The sequence below is a fragment of the Brienomyrus brachyistius genome, chromosome 14 (genome assembly GCF_023856365.1).
Source record: "Brienomyrus brachyistius isolate T26 chromosome 14, BBRACH_0.4, whole genome shotgun sequence".
Lineage (NCBI taxonomy): Eukaryota > Metazoa > Chordata > Actinopteri > Osteoglossiformes > Mormyridae > Brienomyrus > Brienomyrus brachyistius.
In genome coordinates this window covers 9964917-9984954 of record NC_064546.1, presented here as the reverse complement: position 1 = coordinate 9984954, position 20038 = coordinate 9964917, and the positions used below count along the sequence as shown (strand labels likewise).

General features: G+C 37.9%; 1 protein-coding gene and 1 long non-coding RNA gene across 2 annotated transcripts; one reads left to right on the top strand and one right to left on the bottom strand.

Moving 5' to 3' along the window:
* Positions 1-40: 40 nt before the first annotated feature.
* LOC125707963 (uncharacterized) lies at positions 41-9798 on the top strand. The gene is made up of 3 exons (XR_007382394.1): positions 41-61; positions 2868-2969; positions 9731-9798. It is a non-coding gene; the product is annotated as an uncharacterized LOC125707963 (long non-coding RNA).
* LOC125707960 (ALK and LTK ligand 2b-like) lies at positions 9243-13193 on the bottom strand. The gene is made up of 6 exons (XM_048975409.1): positions 12489-13193; positions 11733-12050; positions 11360-11413; positions 11188-11268; positions 10821-10894; positions 9243-9961 (listed from the first exon to the last, which is right to left on the bottom strand). The coding sequence occupies exons 2-5, from the start codon at positions 11992-11994 to the stop codon at positions 10830-10832; spliced, it is 462 nt and encodes a 153-aa protein (XP_048831366.1). The 5' UTR covers positions 11995-12050; positions 12489-13193; the 3' UTR covers positions 9243-9961; positions 10821-10829.
* Positions 13194-20038: the final 6845 nt, after the last annotated feature.

The following is a 20038-nucleotide window of genomic DNA, read 5'->3' as shown; positions in this document are numbered from 1 at the left end:
AGATTCGATGCGGTTTTTGTCTTTGGTGGTTTTTATTTATTTTTTATTGGCTCGCCTGTGGGTATGTGTTTTCATGTACGATCAGTAGTACGCTAGCTGTTTTAATAAATATAAATTGGAATATGTACTTGAATCAAAGGATGTTATGGAAGGGATAGTAAATCAGATATGCCGGATATCGGGCTAGCTAGTTTATGAATGAAAAGCAACAAAACACTGTCAGCGCATAGCTTATAGTCCGAAATCGCTAATTGCTCTCTAATAATAATGCTAAAGACACTATGCATTTAGTATAGTAAACTGTATACACTAGTCAGACAAGAATAAAGTATAATGATGGTTAATTAATTGCCGACGAACTTGGCATTATTTTCCATGTGAAACATAATTTGTTTAAATTGCCTAATAAAAGGTTTGGGGGTGCAGTGAGTTGAAACCTATACCAGACATAGACACTACGGTGCACGAGGCAGAGTAACATCCCGGAATGGAATGCCAGTGGATTATATGGTGCATACAGAATATGGTTAATTTACTGAGCCTAATTATCTGTTTTTTGAATGTGGGAATAAAATAAATGCAATATAGAAAACACATTCTCAGCAGGAAAACCGTGCTTCCGAATGCACCACGAAGATTCCCACTAATAATTTGCAGAGAGTGGAGACGTATTCAACGAGAAATGTGCAAACGCAAGATTTAAATTAGTAATGGAGTCTTTTTTTGGAGCAAGGAACTAGTGGAGTTATCAGTTTAATGCCTACTTAATAATTTCGTTGATAACTATTGTTGTATTGTGTAATACATAAATAAATTTGTCAGATTTTTCCTCTTTATTATATATTATATATTTTCAAAATATATTGCATGCTCAATAGGTCTATTTATCCTAAGTTAATATAGAGATCTGTGGATGTTTAATGGAAAGTTACATATCAGATAGACAAAGCTTAGGGTTAAGCGATAAACATTTATTGAGTTGGTGAATGAATAGGCCTAATCTTAACAGAGATTTGCAATAATCAGCAACAGCTAGTATATCCAGACTGCTTTTGACAAATGTAAGTCTGTAGTGAGGTACCTAGCTGAAGTTATCACATTTTTGCTTATGCATTTTGGGTAAATTTCAGTTTCAAGTGCAGTAATTTGGTTTCCACTTATTCTGACTTGAGTGTGTCCTTTATGAAAAGACTCTTGACGTTGTGGCATTCTCCATGGCAAGACAGGTGCACAAACTGTTACACCTGACCCACACCTTTTAAAATGTGCGCAATTTTGCGGAATAAGATTTAAATACTTCAAGACATTTAAGACTTGATGCTCTTCAACTCTCCATTCTCTGATTTAAAGGAATCAAACTATACTCATGGGAGGAAGAAGCTCATTAGTTAAAGATGTTTAGACTAATTAAAGCTTATTTTAAGAAGAACGATGTCTCTGCCCTTAAATACATCATTTGAAATTGGAACCATTTTTTCCTAATCATGACTAATGCATATAATTGCAACAGATTACTGTTTTATAGAGGAACGTTATGTGAAATTCTCTTTGCGTTGGTTTTACGGTATTATTAAGTTTCATTTTTATTTTTTTTTAATTTCTTGATAACTATGTATTGGCCAAATTGTATATAGGGAGGCAAGCTGTAACATATTAATATGTTTTAAAATATAAATGAATTCTTATTAAGTTTAGACTGTTGTTGAGCTGGTTTATGTAAGTATGAATATAGCAGAGGTTATTTTACAGTTATTGTACAGTACATTTCCCTTTCTTCCCCTGTAATAGGATGGTATGCTTGACCTCATGTCCTGTGCTTCTTGGGATTACCTCTAGACTTACCAGGACTCTGCGGTGAATAAGCAGTTTTGAGAAACTGGCAGAATTTATTTAGCAAGGAATTACTTGCATAACCATATTAATGATTAGGTGCTTTTTTATTTCCTAATCTGATGTCCCTTTTCGTTATTTTTGAAAATATTTAACTTCTAAGCACCTTAACAAAACGCAAACTGGGTCTTTTAAAACTGCCAACATGACCACATGGTGTAATAAATGCTGCTTCCGAATGCGCCTGCTTTACGTACAAGGAGATAAGAGCACGGCGCTTTTCTGGTTTTGTTTCTTTAAACAAAGTAAAGCCCCGGTGGCTATTTTCCAAACCGTGTAAGACCTCATTGTTGGAGGTTTACAGCCAATATAGGCCAGCGACAAAGGGAAAAACAGGAACTGTCAAACTGGCTTCTCGTGTGCCCTGGCAGGCGACTCAAGATGAAGTCGCCCAGGTGTAGCGCACACGTCCGTGAGTCACCGAACATAAATGACGAGACAAAGCAGCAGCTGCCGTGTCTGGTCCTTTCGTGACAGCCCACAAGCCACAGCTTACAGAATGCAGTATCAACACCTCCCTCTTGACTCAGACCTGAAAGCAGAGGAACGGTGCACTTGCTGCTCCCCCCGTCTGGCTTTTACATAACAAGGCCCCGCTGCCAATCATTCACGCCCAAATATGCCAGAAATGTAGTTTAGTCTGTCCTAACTCTCAGGGAGGCAATACAACTTTGATTTTTTTTTCTTTTGGGGCCAGCTGGGTCACTTGTCCCTGCTGTCAAGAGGGAGCCCAAAAGGTCCTTTTAACTTTTAAATAAACTACTGGTATAGTTAGTCAAAAATACATATTTGCAAAAACTTTGTATAGTCTTCTGAATCACATAAAAGCTTGTTATTTATTATCTTCCTCATTTTTTTTGTTGACACAGTGGTCGAATATGATTTTACTTTCCCTCCCTGTAATGCAAAATAATGGTTTGATCTGTCGCGCCAGAGTAACGTCAAAATGTAACATTTAGCTGGCCCCTCCCCCTCAGTCAACTGTCAAGATGGCCAAGTCGTCAGACGTCAGGTGCTCACAATGGAGAGAAAAATGAAGAAGAAAATGATAGCAGAGATGCAAGAGACTTTATGGCCAGGTATTTCCCATGTGAATCTGACACAGAGATCAAAGAGTATTCATTTTCCAGTGGACGACTTCAAGGCATTATAGTTGGGAATGATAGCATGTCTGTAATATGATTGATTTTGGGTGGTGGGGCTACCCCTTTAGCCTGTGTTTTGATTCAGTAGTGTGTGCTCTAAGTGAGAGCTTTTTGCCATGTGCAAATGTAACGTGCCTTGTGTGTGCATTACAGTGAGCCAGTAAGCTGCGCCCAGTCGCGAAATGTGTACGTGTATGTGAGAGAGAGAGAGCGAGAGAGAGCGAGACAGAGAGAGAGTGGTCCAAGGTATACATTATTGTGGAATCACATATCCCCACAATGTGATAAAAACCTGTTATTTTGACGTTGTGGGGACCATTTTTTTGGTGCCTACAAGGGGAAATTCAGTTTTATAAAAGTCTGTGACTGCATTCAGAAAACTAAAACGTTGTATTATGTTTGGTTACTTATGGTTAAGGTTAGAGCTGGGTAGGGTTAAAGTCATTATTGGAATTAGGGTTTTGCCCTTAGGAATGAATGGATGGTCTCAGCTGGTCAGATATGATCCCATTCTACCTTTATGAGCATAAGTATCACGTTGCTTCCTGACTTTGCAGCTCTAAGAGCTTCCACTCTTCTCGCACTAAGGCCTCTTTGCTTCAATCACAATGTGAAATGGCAATTTATAACTCATGTCATGCACCTGCACTATGTATATTGCTCGTCTGTTACACCACTGTTCGCTGTATATATATAAAACAACAAGAGCTACTTAGCTTCCATAGTAAGCCTCTTACTTAGACTGCTTGTGTTGGGGTGGTGGTGTGCAGCTCTGTGGCTTAGAAAGTGTAACTGTGATTGAAAGGTCTTGGTTTTACTGTCCGGTTAGTGAGCATGACCTTCAACCCTAATTGCTCCAGGCAGGGACGGATTACGGACCGGGCCAGCGGGGCCGCTGCCCAGGGACCCTTGGGGTGCAGGGGGCCTGTGGGGCCCCTAGCCCAAAACAATTTGCAACGATTATCAACAATGTATTTTCGTTTGTCTATTTTAGAGGGCCTACATTCTTTGATCCTCTGCCTACAAGGGCCCCTGACCCTATAGGGAGGGCGTTTGGCTGCCAAGGGCCCTTGAATTGTGGTGGTTGTGGTGGTGGTGCTGGTGGTGGTGGGGGGGGGGGGGGACGTTTTGCCCAGGGACCCACACAACCCATAATCCGTCCCTGGCTCCAGGGATACTGGCTGGCCCAGAGTCTTTTTGGATAAAAGCATTCAGCCAATAAGCAAATAAACAGCAGATGTAAAAGTCTGCTAAATTAGAGAGAACGAAACAACCCAAAGAAATGCCTGTTTTCAATTCAGTTTATTTTTTGAGGCCCCTTTGCCAGTTTGGTTAGGCCAGAGCGCGTAGCACTGAATCAAATGACAATGGCGCAGTCTGGCAGATGTATGTGACCTTTTTTTCTTTTATTAAAATGTTTTAGTTCTTTTCACCATTTTAGGCACCCAAGCTTATAATTTGCTGACAGTAATCACTTTTTTTCTGTCTAGCCGTGCACCATAGGTACCCCTTTTCTAAAAAAGGCCTAGTTATATAATGACATATATTGGATTTCACAACGTAACATTTCCTTTTACTTAGCTGGGCTGAAGTTAGCGGCAGCGATAAATAGATCTGTTTAAGTTGTGCCGTCAACCTTCTCAGGATTTTCATGCCACTCTTACAGCAGAAAAATGGGGGGGGGGGGCACTGGCGATTTGTCTGACTGCAACATGCTTGCCAATAACAAAAAAGTGGCGAATTGGTTAACATTATGAAAAATGGTTTGACCTGAAGCATGGAAAAAATCCCACGGGAGAAAGGAGGGAGAAAAAGCTTATCACTAATATTCAGCTTCCTGGGCTCAAAGTTCAGAATTTATTAAATAATCAGTATTTCCTAAATATGCAAGGTTCCGATCTATCAAGTTACTTTTTAAAAAAAATTATTAACTTAGGCTTCTGTGTTGGCTCTGAGGTTGTCTGTGGTTTAAACAGAACTATAGACTTTTTCTGCTCATGGCCACTGTCATAAATAAGATATGAAAGCTAATATTGAGATATGAGGACCTTTGAATTGCTGCAAAATGTAGTAATGCAGACACAATGGTGACATTTTGATTAGTCTTTGATTTGATCCTGGAAGGAACATTTCTTTCTAATCTAAAATTTCCTGGATTGAAATGGAATCAATTTGTCACCTTCTAATGAATCACTAGCAAAGTTTTAACTTAATGCTAATTATTTTCTCAAAAAATGACTCTAATAACTAATTTTTATATGGCTATAAATTAGCAAGACCTGACAAAGTGTATTCTAAAAAAGCGCATTGAACTTAAGGAGTCGTCATCACTGTATCATGGGTCAGAACAGGACAGATCTCCCTTTTTCAGCTCTTTGGAAAAGAGATTTCTCTCTTCTTTTTTTCTTCTGAGATTAAGCAAGCTGGTGCAACAATTTGCTTTGAAAGGAACCGCAGAACTGAATTAGCTGAATGTGCCCTGACGTTTTTTGAACTCATTAAAAGCAATTTATGTGTCTTAGTACTCCACAGGATGTGTAAGAAAAGAATTGCGTTTTACACGGATTATTGTCTTTGATCCACTTTATAACCCTGTAAACCCTTCAGATGGGGGATATGCGGCTCAAACATGGGTGGGAGTTTAAAGTTTTAAGGAGGGATAAGCACTTTGCTACTTTTAAAGCTTCTTCCTGTCAGAGCAAAAGTGGATTCACTGCCACTTATGTGGTATAATTTAAAAATATACATGAAACCTATGAAACAGTTTTTTTTCTCATTATTGCTGTGTTTGTTTATTCCTACTAAGAAATGTTTGTATACTGCAAAACTACTTGCTTTAGAGAACGTCTATAAATTCTGTCCTGGTTCCACATTTTATGTATTATCATTCTCTGTGCTTCAGATCTCAGAAAGGAAGACTGTGATATTCAACGTGTGAAGAAAGTAACTGGGTCTTGCTTGAAATTCCTTCATAAATGACAGTAGCATTTGTGTTAACATTTATAGCATTGTGAGACAGGTTGCGAATGATGCAAACTGACACATTTTCAGTTCTGTTATAAACACTCCTACCCACTTCCGCCTGTTAGGAAGCACATTTATAATATTATGACTGAAAGGAGTTCATATTTGACTGTCCTGAAATGGCAACAGTAGCCTTTTAACTGTTTCCTCTGCTTTGTTAATGTCCAACACAAATTGCAACATAATTTTTTTCATATCATGTGTTTAAGCTAATCCGGTCTTTAATCAGCTTATAAGAGTTCATTGAATGCTCCAAGTCACTTCAGAGGGAATTTATGTCCTAGGGTTGAGACATAGATGCAGTATGCAATGGCAATCATTTTTGCACAGTCCTTGACCTCTGTTTCAAACATATGTAAGATACACCTATCAGCCATAACATTAAAACCACTGACAGGTGAAGTGAATAACACTGATTATCTCAATACCCCTGTAAAGGGTATGTATTCTATATTAGACAAGTGAACAGTCAGTTCTTGAAGCTGATGCATTGGAAGCAGGAAAAATGGGATCTGAATGACTTTGACAAGGGCCAAATTGTGATAGCTAGATAACTAGGTCAGCGCATCTCCAAAACAACAGGTCTTGTGGGGTATTCCTGGTATGCAGTGGTCAGTATCTACAAAGAGGGGTTCAAGGAAGGCCAACCAGTGAACCAGCAATGGGGTCATGGGTGCCCAAGGTTCAGTGATATGCGTGGGCAGTGAATGCTAGCCGGTCTGGTCTGATCCCACAGAAGAGCTACTGCAGCACAGATTGCTGAAAAAGTTCACGCTGGCTATGATAGAAAGGTGTCAGAACACACAGTTCATCACAGCTTGCTGCGTAGCCACAGACCAGGGTGGCCATGCTGACCCCTGTCCACCATTGAAAGCACCTACAATGGACGTGTGAGAGTCAGAAGTGGACAATGGAACAATGGAAGAAGGTGGCCTGGTCTGGCGAGTCTTTTGTTTTTTTTGGGGGGGGGGGATTGAGGTCTCTACCCATTCAAGGTTGGTTTTGATTAGGTTGGTCCCCCATCCCCACATAACTTACACACAGGGGTTTGAGGAAATGTTTGAGGAAAATTGTTCAAAGTGTTAACTTGACCTCCAGATTCCCCAGATCTCAATCTGATTGCGCATCTGTGGGATGTGCTGGATTAATAAATGCAATCCATGGAGGCCCCACCTAGCAACTCTCTGGACCTAAAGCACCTACTGCTAAAGTCTTGGTGCCAGATGCAACAGGCAGCAAAATATCTTCAGGGATCTTATAAGGTCCATGCCTTAACAAGTCAGGGCTATTTTGGGGGACCTACACATTATTAGACAGGTTATTTTAATATTATGGCTGATCGGTGTATCGTATGTTTTAAGATGGTAACATAATATTAATCATTTTATCGCATATTTTAGTATTACACCCGACCCAATAGACTATTAGGTAGATCTTATTGTATGCCACTCAAAATTTAATGGGATCTAAAAAGTGTAGGAAATGCATTGATGTGTTGGTCATCTTGGTATAGTATCAGGTGTTAAATTAGAACATCAAGTACCTATTAATCATTTCATAAACACCTGTCTGGGAGCCAGAGAACTGAGCATTGATAATAACAATAAAATCTTCAATTTAGGATATTTCATTTATAATTAAAATAGTATGTCAAATAATGATTCACTTTGAAGTATGACAGCAGAACTCTAAAAGGGATGTGAATTTCAGTTTACCTAAAGATTTTTTGGTAACACTTTACATTAGGTGCAACTTCATTATTCCTTTATGATGCATTCATAGAACATTCATAAGCAGGATATAAGTATATCATAACCATATATGCCTTAACAGCTTTGATATACATTAATAACAAAAGTGAAAATAACAAACATTAAAATTGTATAATTGCATAATGTTTATTAATATATATTAAATCTGTTAGTATATAATAGGATGTTAAGGTATACTGACAATGTTGCTTATGAATGTTCCATGAATGCATTATGAAGGTGCAATGAATGTTCTATGAATGCATAATGATTGCATTATGAAGGTGCAGTTAATGTAACATGTTACTGATTTATTCCTTGTCCAGAAGCGTACACTACAATATTTTGACTTGCAGACTGCTGCTGGGGCCTGCTGCTCTGCAGGGCCGACCACACATGGCGTTACAGTGCCCCTCTTAAACTTTTGACCTCATCCCAAGGTGATAGTCAGATTAGGTGTTTGAACAGCGGGTCCTGGTTTCCCCCTGGGAGGCTCAACGTGGGGATCCTCCAGACTCAGATGTATAAATGATGATATTACAGCGACAGGCCATCTCCCTCCTCTGTTTTTATTAGTTACACAGACCATCAGCCCCCTCTCACCTTTAACATGGGAGTTAACCTTAATCTCTCAGAGATGGAAAGTGAAAATGAGTGTTATATTTTATACCCATACTGGTTACGACGATCACTATAATTCTTATAACTCAAATAAACATGATTAGCACTTTTTTAGTGATGCCGAGAATTTCACATGGAAACACCCTAGCACTGACTGTGACCTCTGTCCCACAAAAAGGAGATCGCACCATCAAAGGGCCTATTAATTAGATTTCGGAAATGTCCTGTGCAGCTGATTTATATTTTATAAAACCTGAATCTTTTGAGCTTAATGGGCTTTCTCACTGTACAAGGAGGGAATGACCTGCTGTTATTTCTATCTATGCAAAGACACTGAGAAATGTAAGCACATTTCATTAATTTAGCTCTTTTTTGATGCATTTACTTCTATATTCTGGCATGTCTTCTGCAGTAATATACTTGGCCATGCTTTTCTAAATTATTAATATTTACTTTCAGACATAGTAAAAATGACATTGTAATTTTCAATAATAGACGAATAAGTAATAAGTTACAATAATAGAGGAACATCAGAAAATCGTTTGATGTTTGTATGGTTCTGTCAGTTAGCATAATGCTTAATGTTGAGGCATTGTACTTCACAATGACATATTTATGGACATTACTGATTTCAATGTGGAAAAAAACCTGAAAAAGATACAGTATGCTACATGTTTTAATTAGTGTCTAATTTGATACTATTCCAAATTAGATACTAATTAAATTAAGAAAAAGAGGAGAAACTAAGTTTCTCATTCTCATGGTTTGTATGAATACAGCTAATTTAAATATTCACACTTCCACGTCCAGCTGATATTACAAACCAAGCACTTTTATTCATAGTTCATATATTTAATATTTACATATTGCACACTAGATGGAATGTTCATACATTTAATGTACAGAGACAAATGATAATTTGAATATATAAATATATATTATATGTCACATTCAACTGTGTTCAGGAAATCGCTCATTTTCTTTCATAGAATGTAATCTGCACATAAATATTTGTCTCCGCTTAAGAAATATTGTCTAACAAAGACAAAAAGGCAAGAAAATTGTCATGCAATTTATAATTTAATCGTGGGATCTAGTGTAATCCTCATTTAAGAATGAGTGACTGGAATAATTCAAAGGAATTTTCCACTAGCCTTGCTTAGCCAGTGCTGCTAAGGAACCATTAGCACAAAAATAACCATGAAAGGCATGTCACATAAACATGATTGTAGTGTTTTTTGTATAAAAATTAACACCTTTGTTTGGCAGCAGGACATTTAACATTTTCTCCTCTTCCAGGAAACATCTTCATTTCTATCATCAGATGTAACGGCAAGCAAAACTGCAGTTTTAAGTGCTTCCGGATAGCGCTGACAGCTTATGAATCACTCTGTCCACATAGTTCTTTCCATTGCAAAAATATATATTTTTGTTGGTAACGATGGATGAGAAATATTAATATTTTGAAATAAATTTTCCCTGTTGTTGTCCAAGGCACATTCTTGGTTCTCTGTGTCTGTGTGGTTAAAACTGAGGGAGATAAAAACACAACGTTCAATGTTACAATGTTTCCCTGCATTTCATTGAACATACTATAAAAAACACGGCACTCCTTAGCAGGTTGACTAGCGGCATAATACATAGATGGATGATATAATCTATATCAGTATATATAATATTTATTTATGACAATACAGCATTATGCATTAGTTATTATGATACAGATTATTCACGTGGATTATTCATTCACAGTAGAAATACCATTTTTATATATGGTAGAAATAGGACTGAAATATGGATCCTACTCCTCTACCCAAAGCTCATAATGAGGGATTTACCCTGAACCAGCAGTTCCCCATCATCACTGACATACACTGACATGTATAATGCAATATGAATGGCCACATGACCTGGATAGCATTTTATCACAAGATGGGTGCAGCGTATCTGGAAGATGCCCAATATGGTCAGACTTGGCGCTCGATATTTGCCAGTTTTGTTATGTTATGTAGTTCTGTAACCTAGCCAAAATACATATTTAACAGCACTACATTCTTTGATCTAACAGGAAGATACAAATAAAATCAAATGAAGTGCTTTACTTCTCAGGGCACTAGTGTCTTTAGCGTAGAGTATAAATTGGATTATAATTTTGATATTTTAGTTATTTATACTATCAGTCAAAATTCTTGAAAAACGCAAAAGTCTATACAGAATTTTCTATCAGTGATCTAAGTTATAATGTAACTTCTTTAAATATATGGTGTAATGTCATTTAAACAATTTGTTTCTTTTTAAGGTATTTGTAATACATTTTCATCCAAAGGCAAACTTTGGAAGTGGAGGTTTAAAAGAAAATATTTGGTAATAACCAAAAAGTGTTTCTTACTTGCCAGATTTAACCATCCATACATCTCTGACTTCCCGCTAGGCTCGTGAGTAGTCTTGCACATCTTTTGTAATCTGAAAAAGTACAGCGATCATTCGTATCTGAACTGGAAAAAGACACATTACATCGCAAGGGATTATGCATAAATCATGATCGAGTATAGCATTAATATTTAAATAAATGGTTTCGTGTAATATAAATTAGAAATGTGTAAAAAGGAATAGTCTTGGATTCTACACATCAGTGCCAATAAAAGACCGTTTTACAACCTCTTTTTAAACCCCAATCGACACGTGTTAAACAGATCACTGATTATAGCAAGGCTTTACATTGTCACTGCAGCGTGATGTATTGTGGTAACACTTACATGCTGGTACTGTACAGTCCCTGGTCGTATGATATAGCCTGTAAAAGTGTTTACTACACCTTGGACTAAAGTAGAGGGGCCCTAAAAGAGGAAGGAGACACAGTTTCATTCGGTGCTATCACGCATATACGCATATACACACATGCACTATAGTCACACGGGAACGTCTTACCGGTTAAGTGTTTTAAAAACTTTTCCTTCTGCCTTAGATCCCTAGGAAAGACCTCTGGCGAGAAAACAGTGCAAAACACATTAGCATTCAGGGTCAATGAGATCGCCAAGAGGTGTATATTATAACGGCGTTTGTATACATAACACTCAAAATGCTTATTTTAATCCCCTCAAACGCATACATGTCACAGGGGCTTGAATTTGTTGTCCAACAATGGATTTACAATAGTAAACTTCTGATTCGGTATTTGCGTTATTTAAATTGATTGTAGAGTGAAAAATAATGTTTTGCAATAACATCAAACATCTTTAAATGCTGTTTTACCGCATGCTGTTTTATGTAATGTTTACAGAGATAAATGTTGAGCACCTACCAACACTTTGAGCATTATGATTCGTTTTGTAATCTTGTATATCCCTTGCATCAATTGAATGGTCAGGTCTTTTCGTGGAGTATTGTGACTTGGGGCTGTCCTCCGCCTGCCTCTCCTTCATTTGCGTTACTCTGTCCATTATCATATGAAATAAGCTTACGTCGTCCTTGGCGTCTATGCGACCAGTACTCTGCTTGCAGTATCCGGCAGTGAAGATCAACAGTACGAGTCCCATAAAGACAGGTGTACGCAGTGCACTCATCGCTACTGAAATCTGAGAAATCAGAGCCTCGCTGACCCACGTCCTTTCTTATAACCCTGCAACACAAAAATATTCTTACGACCAGGAGTGTTCTTGGTATCAAACCAACCCTTTTATAATCTATTCAGACATTTCCCATGTAAATATAATGCATCTTTAAATGCACCTGCAGACGTAATCACTGTAATGAATGCAAAAACGCACTTTTTACTAATACTCTTTCTTACTCGTTGCTTGTTTCTGTATCTAACCTAAGTTTTTCAGAGAAAGCTGAAAAATAATTATATATCGAATTGCCTGTAAAAAATTAAAAGAAAAACACGCATCCTGTCATGTTAAACATGTTACAGAATCCTATAACGCAGAGCTATGACACTCATAAAGTCCAATAATTAACTTTAAAATCACGCTAACGCGAAATACTTGTTCGCATCGACCTCCAAGCATAACCGAGGCTGCGGAAATATAACATACTGAGAAAGTGTAAAAATTACCTGTGTGTCTCTTCGTTGCAGCCTTATTCTCAGCGCGTTCAGGGATTATAAGTGTTAAAGTGACTAAATCGGTCCGGTCGTGGGAGCCCGTCCTTATCCGCAGGTATTTCCAAGATAGCCTCAATGCACGACAGCACTAGGACCGACGGCTTCTTATATATCTTTATAGAATGCACTTGCTGTCATCGGCTTGTTGAATCGACTCGAAAGTGGGTGGAAATTGATAAAAGCTCCCCGAAAAGTTTTTTTTCTTTTTTTCCCAGTAGGTGTCTTGATGAAGTTTGTCTCAGGTCTATTGGGTTAGCTTACTTTTTATTCCGTCGCAGACGTAAGGACCTGTCCCTTGTGGATTACCCCGGCATGTCTTTAATTAGAATGGTGATAAGAACGCTTGCTGAAAAATTCATTTTATTTTCCCGATCATCAGTCCATTCCGCCCGAACAGAAATAAATATTTTTTTATTTTCTCCGGTTTTTCGTCAGTTCCATAAGGTGGCAAAGATGCGTGTTTACCAGGAACTTTTTTGCCCCCCTAAACGGGAATCCGTATGTGTCACGAGCATTTACGAAAGCACGCGAGGTTAAATGGTCGTTTATCTCTTAATTTTCCTGTAAGGATGCTTCAATCGATTCATGTTTCACTTACATTTTCAGTGCAATGCCTGGAAATCCGAACAGAAAATATAATTATAAGCAATTATGGTAAGTACCCGCATTTATCTGTTGCAGACGGGGGAAGAGAAAACCAGCTTCTTTGCAGGAGTATTCACAGCAGATTTCATTCTGTACAAACCGGACTGAGAAGAACATCAAAAGGCTTCTTCTGCCAATATTTGTTTCGTTTAATTTGTACACCACTCCCTTTAAGAACAGAAAAAAATCATGGTGTAATTGACTCCTCTTTTACTTCCTCCTCCTCTTCTACCCTCAGTTCGCGGTAATGTACTCGAACGGTACTATGTAGCTTTTAGCACAATTTCCTTAGCTAATCATAATCAGATCTGGATTAAATATAGCCAATCATCTATTATTACACGTGTAATTATTACATTACAAAGAATATCTAGGAGCAACATTTTGGGCTCAACATCGCCGCTTAGCGAATTAAATTAAGAATTTGTAGTCTCGTAATGGATTATAAATCTGTTTGATCAATCTATTTAAAGAAATTGTATTCAAAGAAATGATCATAAGACGTAATAACCCTCACTGGTTTTATATTAGCCTTTGTATGGCTTTTCTTGTTTTTATGATAGGCCTACATTATAGAAAAATGTTTTTCTCTCATGTAAGATGCAAACTGAAGTAGCATTAGGATGTTGTATTTGTTGTTATTGCATTAAACTAAAATAATTAGCCCACGTGAAAATCATTTTGGTGACTGGTTGAAACTCGGTGCTGAAAGGATAGCGCACACATCTGTGTTTCAGATTAGAAGTTTGTCTAACAGATAACATGGCTGAAGTAGTATTTTGGTAAAACAATCCGTAAACTTTACTGAATGTTTCATTAAGTCAAAGATATTGGTTTAATACTTCTGGAAATAATGCAGTAACCACAGAGATGGTAGATGTAGTTTTAAATCTTTCGCGTGTTTGAACTTCTCCGTGTACTCACTATCTCAAACCGGATATGTATGCGGGTTTAACAGTACCAGTGATCTATGATTAGCATTTATTCCCAATCAATTTTGCATTTCTATGTCTTGATTTAAAAAGTGGACTACAGACTTGTATAGTTAAGGAAGAGAAATTAAATTATAATTTACTTAAATCTGTAAATTATAATTTCACATTACAGATCTTATCGCTGGGTGCTGGACTGACCTTATCATATTAAAATGTAGATCATAACTCCAAAGCTGATCACACTGCAGCCACATACCGAAATAATCAAAACAACAAAAAGCGTTTAACTAATGTAGGCCTACATATTAAACAGTCAGTATTACGTCTTTTGCTACCAGAAACTCGTTGTATTGTACGCACTGTAACTATTGCTGAAAAAAAAGACGGAAATTCATCCCAGAGCCAAACTCTACAATCTATATTCCTAATTACATTGCCCCCTAAGGGCCAGTCGAGGTAAACGTGATAATTCTGCGGCACTTCAGCTGATTCCAGAACTCAATAAATAAATTCTATATCATGGAGCATAGGTATACATGCTGCACTTTGAAAAATGTGGCACTGTGCAAAATGAAATGTTCACAGTTCATTTTGTAACACTACGAACAGGATATATCTACATGTATACTCTAGTATTCTCACTTCCCTGTTCTCACTTTCCTGAATTCTTCGAGTACTATCCCTCTTGTGTTCTTGTCCCGCTTTTCACACATTATACCCGGTCCACCATTTGAAGAATCAGGTGCTTTCCCACCACAGATTACTTTCCTCCACCTCCTGCTTGCTCAGGTGAAATGACACACTAAACTAAGGAAAAGGCCCGATCATTCATCTTGTATGTACTGCAAGTGAATTTTCTCTTACTGCATAGCCAACCTGAATAAACTTGCGAAGCATTACTCCATCCCAGGGCGTCGTAGAGGCATGCATACCCCGGTAGGGGGCCCTGCATCTGATAGGGGGCCTTGAATATGTAAAATGATATGGAAATTTTGGTGAAGTTGCCACCCATCCTGTATTGCCAAATATTAAGTAATTTAGCAATTTCATGGACACATTCTATTACATGACCCCCCCCCCCCCCACAATGCTCATAAGCATTGCCTAAAAAAGTGTGTCCCTCTTATTCTCAATACTTCCTTGTTATCTCTATTTCTTATTGATTCTACAACCATGTATTGAAACCATGACTTCTCAATTAATAAAATCCATATAAATGGGCACGTTGCTGTGTGTGGGTAAGAATCCATCCTTTCATTAAATATTTATGGATTTTTGCTTTTATCACCATCCTGTATAATTTACGGCTGTAGAGTATTCCTTCCCGTGTTTCAGGCAATTCCCAACACTTTAGTCAGTTTAAATATTTAATGTCTCCATATATAAAGAATTTATAGGGCCAAGCATAATTTTAATTGAAGATGCATGACATAAATGAAATGACCTATCCCTGTTAGATGTATTAAATAACAGGATATTTTGAGAGTACTTTTGTGGTCATTCAGACGCTACATTTCTCATTTCTCATAAATCTATCCCAGGCAGGACTGAGATTAAAATTCGGCCTTGGACTTTGGGGTTTTTCACAGCCCTTTGGTAAATTTTGCAGACCAAGGGGTCGTCATGAAGAATTTTACTGGCCCCGGTATCTGTTGGCCCACCAGAAAAATGCCTGGTATGACAGACAGCCAGTCCAGGCTTGAATCCATGTAAGCCCAGAATTGTAGTATTCTTCATTCCATCTTCCCAACCCTCTTTCATCTTCATGTTTAAGTCAGGCCTTGCCCCTCCTCTTCTCGCTGTGTCACTGCCACGTGCCGGCCATCATCCTCGTCCTGAAGGCACTCACTCACGAGGCTTCTTGCTTCACCGCCATTCCAGCATTTTCCACTCTGCCCCAGGTGCGATTCATTGAGCAGCAGCCACTGTCCATCAAAGCATATGGATATTTTTAATTAATCTGACTTGGCTCGCAGCAGTTCTGCCTTCATCTAGTCTAACTCCGCTTAACCTCTTTGCTGCCTTTGACGCCACTTTTGCGTTCACACCTTGGCTGAACCCCGTGGCTGTCGTTTTTTCGGACTCTTTTGCTCGCTGCTGGCACCATCCCTCACATTTCCTCACAGGGGGCTCGACAAACCCCAACTTTGATCGCTCAAGGAGATACCGAAACCTTCATGAGATTGTTGGTGCGCTTCAATGGGAATGCATCCATGTCTTTGATTTAGAAAAAAAAAGCCAGTAATTTCTGCCCCAAAACATCTAAATACAAAATGTGTTTCGTATTTCTTACGAGGGTAAATTACATGTGTTTATTATTCTAAGTTGGATTACAGTGCTGGGAGAGTAGTTAATGTTACTGACTAATGCGTTTAATTTTTGTTGCACAGATCAGCCGCGTGTATGAAGAGCCTTTAGCAAATTACAGACAAATTAGAAATTGCTTAGTTACTGAAACTAATGGTAACACTTTACTTTAAGTGAGCATCTATAATGCATTGTAATGCTTGGTATAATAATTAATAAAGCATTACAACATCTTCTATTGACAGTCATAATATTTCTTTTGACAGGCATTATAGTGCTGATTATAGCACTTCATAAACTACAGTGAAGCGCTCATCTATAATACACTATAGATGCCTTCATAAAGCAATATAATGGTCAGTATAAGAATTAAGGATGCTTTGAACTGCATTATAGAGGTATCTATAGTGCATTATAAATGAGAGCAGACAGTCATAATGCAGAATAAACATGGCTATTATGTATTATGCCTTTATATAAATATTTATAGCCATGTTTAAATTGCATTATGAATTATTATGTGTTATGAATGTGTTCATAGATTCTTATCGATCTGGCATTCGTAGAAAGTGTTACCAAGCTAATTTTATTCCCATGAATTTTGCTGGGTTTTAATTGTTCAAGACAAGGTATTATGTGGGAGTGATAAGATAACAAAGGGTTAACGTTGACCTACTTTTTACAACATTATAATCCCTTTACAATAATCCCATAATCCATCCCCAGCGCTGATCCTATTTAGTAAATTTATTATTGACTGAATAAACTTATGTTAGCAGGTATAATTTGACAAAGAAGGTACTGGCAGAGTAATTAAATACTAATCTTGGGTGATTGCGCTTTTTACAATTCCTACCATATGAACAGGTGGAACTGATACACAGAAGAAGAAGTTCCTTTCATTCACAGAGGATTCTGAACAGCAAGTGTGATTATATTTCATGTTGTTATTTTTGTTAGCAGCAATATTTGTGTTCTGAGAAGTTTGTAGTTATAGGTTTGCCTGTTTTGGATTAAGCGATATTAAACATAATAATTAAGCAAGTTATCTGGTTGAATTGTAGACTTGTTTGTGTTTAACACTTTTATTCATTAACTTTGTGTCAATCTCAAAAATCATTTCTACTCGTTAGTAATTGTGGCTTGATTCATATTTATTTAATTTGCTTATATTTTCCCAGAGAACTGAGGTAATTTTCAGTTTTGTATTTTTCTCGCACATGGATGTGCTGGGGTTGTAGCATGTCCATTCATTGGTGCAGCTGCCTCACACCTTGAGGGCTTGGGGTCCGAAACCTGTGGCACTGTGTGTGTGGGAGGGTTTGCACACTCACCAGATGGATTTCCTCCAGCAGACAAAACATGCAGTTTCGCTAATAGAGGAGCAAATTTCCAGAATGCATTGCATCTACAGGATACGTTTATGACACCTGACCTGACCTTATTTCAATCATACGATTGAAATAGTAAAGCACACGCACGGTGGGTAATTTGCACAATTGCGAAAGACAAGCGAGAATTGGCTCAGGTTCACGTACTGTATGACAAGACAAGGGCACCCACGACAATTCGGAACGCACAAGTACTTATAATAATTTCAAATCTAAACTTTAACTTGTTGTAGAACCACACATTGCACAAATTAAAGTCTTGTATTATATAAAAAAATTACAAATTGTCATATAAAAAACGCAGTTTTTTAAAATTCACTTAAATTTGCTTTTTGTAGAGTATCTTTAGCAATGTCGCCTTCAGTGCCCCTGCGCGTACATTATCCATTATATTTGTGCTGTGTGCATGCCAGGCCGTACTGTGGCTGTGGATCACTACTCCCGACTAATGATAGCTGAAAGGATGCTCCATGAACCATTTGCTGTGTTTTCTGTCTCCACTAGATGGGGCGAAAAGCACAAAATACAGCAGATGGTACATGAAGCATCTTTTTGCCATCACTATGGTAGTTAGTTCAGCACGCTCGTTGGGGGCTGTTACTATAGCAATTCTCATGAGCCTCATAAGACCAATTGGAGATTTCATGATATAATTTATTAATATAGTATTATTGTCTCATTAAAAATTACTATAATTACATTATTGGCCACTGGTATCACTGTTTTTTTATTTAATTCGTTTCATTTGGCGTAAGTTACTGAGTTTTAGGGTTGCATTTCCCTAACCCTATTTTTTCCCATTGAATATGTGTGTTTTCGTACGCAATTTTAGTGAGCTCCCAGGTTTTTAGGAACACATTAGTCACTATGTAGAAGGACTGACTATATGGATAGATCTGTTGGAAAAAGACATTTTTTTAAATTCTTTTGTTATACCCTTGTTATGTGAAAAGTCTATTACATGAAATATTTTCCCTTGGCAGATGGTTTCTTTAATATTGAATTGTTTCCTGTGTTATGCAAAGGAGAATCCTGTATTGCTGAACTATCCGCACAAGAAACATGGTGTAAAGCATATGTACGGAATTCTGAGAGGAAGCGTCTTTTCGTTTGCGCTGCATGCACATTGCCTCTGTTGCAGTTTTTTTTTCTGTGCATTCATGGCACGGAGCTCTCCGGTTCCAAAGACTGAGGTTGTATGTGAATTCTTCATAATCATTCTGTTGGTGGTCCATTCAGTGGCTGTGAGCCACTTACAAACTCGCAGCTTTTCAAACCTTCCCATCATGCAAAAGTGAGAACACTTTATACTTTCAGGTATGGAATGTCTTGACCCTGGCCATGGAGAATCTGCTAAATGACATGCAGAAGTTATTAACTAAGTTCTGATATGCATTTGACTTCTAAAAGTCCTTGTTAATCATTGTGTGAAAATAGAGCCAAACATTGTAACAATACATTAAATATGCGATGCTAAATATTCCATCCATTATCCAATTTGGAACAGTGAGTGGCTGGTCAGGCTAAGCCTCTGTGCCTGTGATGGGAACATTGCCTATTCAGTCCTTGCCAGTATAGTCATGTTTCCATTGGGCCCTTGAACAAGGCCCTTAATCGCCAAAGTGCTCTTGGGCAGTGATTGGCTTAGGCTCCGGATTCATGTTTTGTCCTGGGTCCTTAAATCATGACCCAAATTCTAAACGTTTCTTTCCTGAAAAAAAATCCAAATAATCATCCAGTAATAGTGAATATAACATAAATAGTGTATCATCCAATAATAATTAATATAACATAAGTAGCGCGGAAACAGTAGCACAATGTGTCTATGCACTTACAGAAAACAAAAAGGCTGACATAAAAAATAAAAATCATGTTTTTTTAACCACAAATTCCATGAAAATGGTCATGATCCACCAGTTGAGGATCAGTGCTCTAGGGTAGTATTCCCAACCCAGTCCTTGGGGAACCCTGGACAGTCCACGTTTTTGCTTCCTCTCAGCTCCCAGCACACTTGTACCTGGTATTCCTGTGTTCCTGATTGGCTGGGAGCTGAGTCTCTAATAGGCCTGTGATAGAACGTCAAAGCAGTGTAACAGTAATTAAACAAAATAAGATAATGAAGTCTGGGCTCTTCTTTTAATATTCTCGGTTGCAACATATGCAAATCCCAAAACACTTTAACTTCTCAGATGAAGCAGCCCTCATGTCTACCGGTGCAACGATA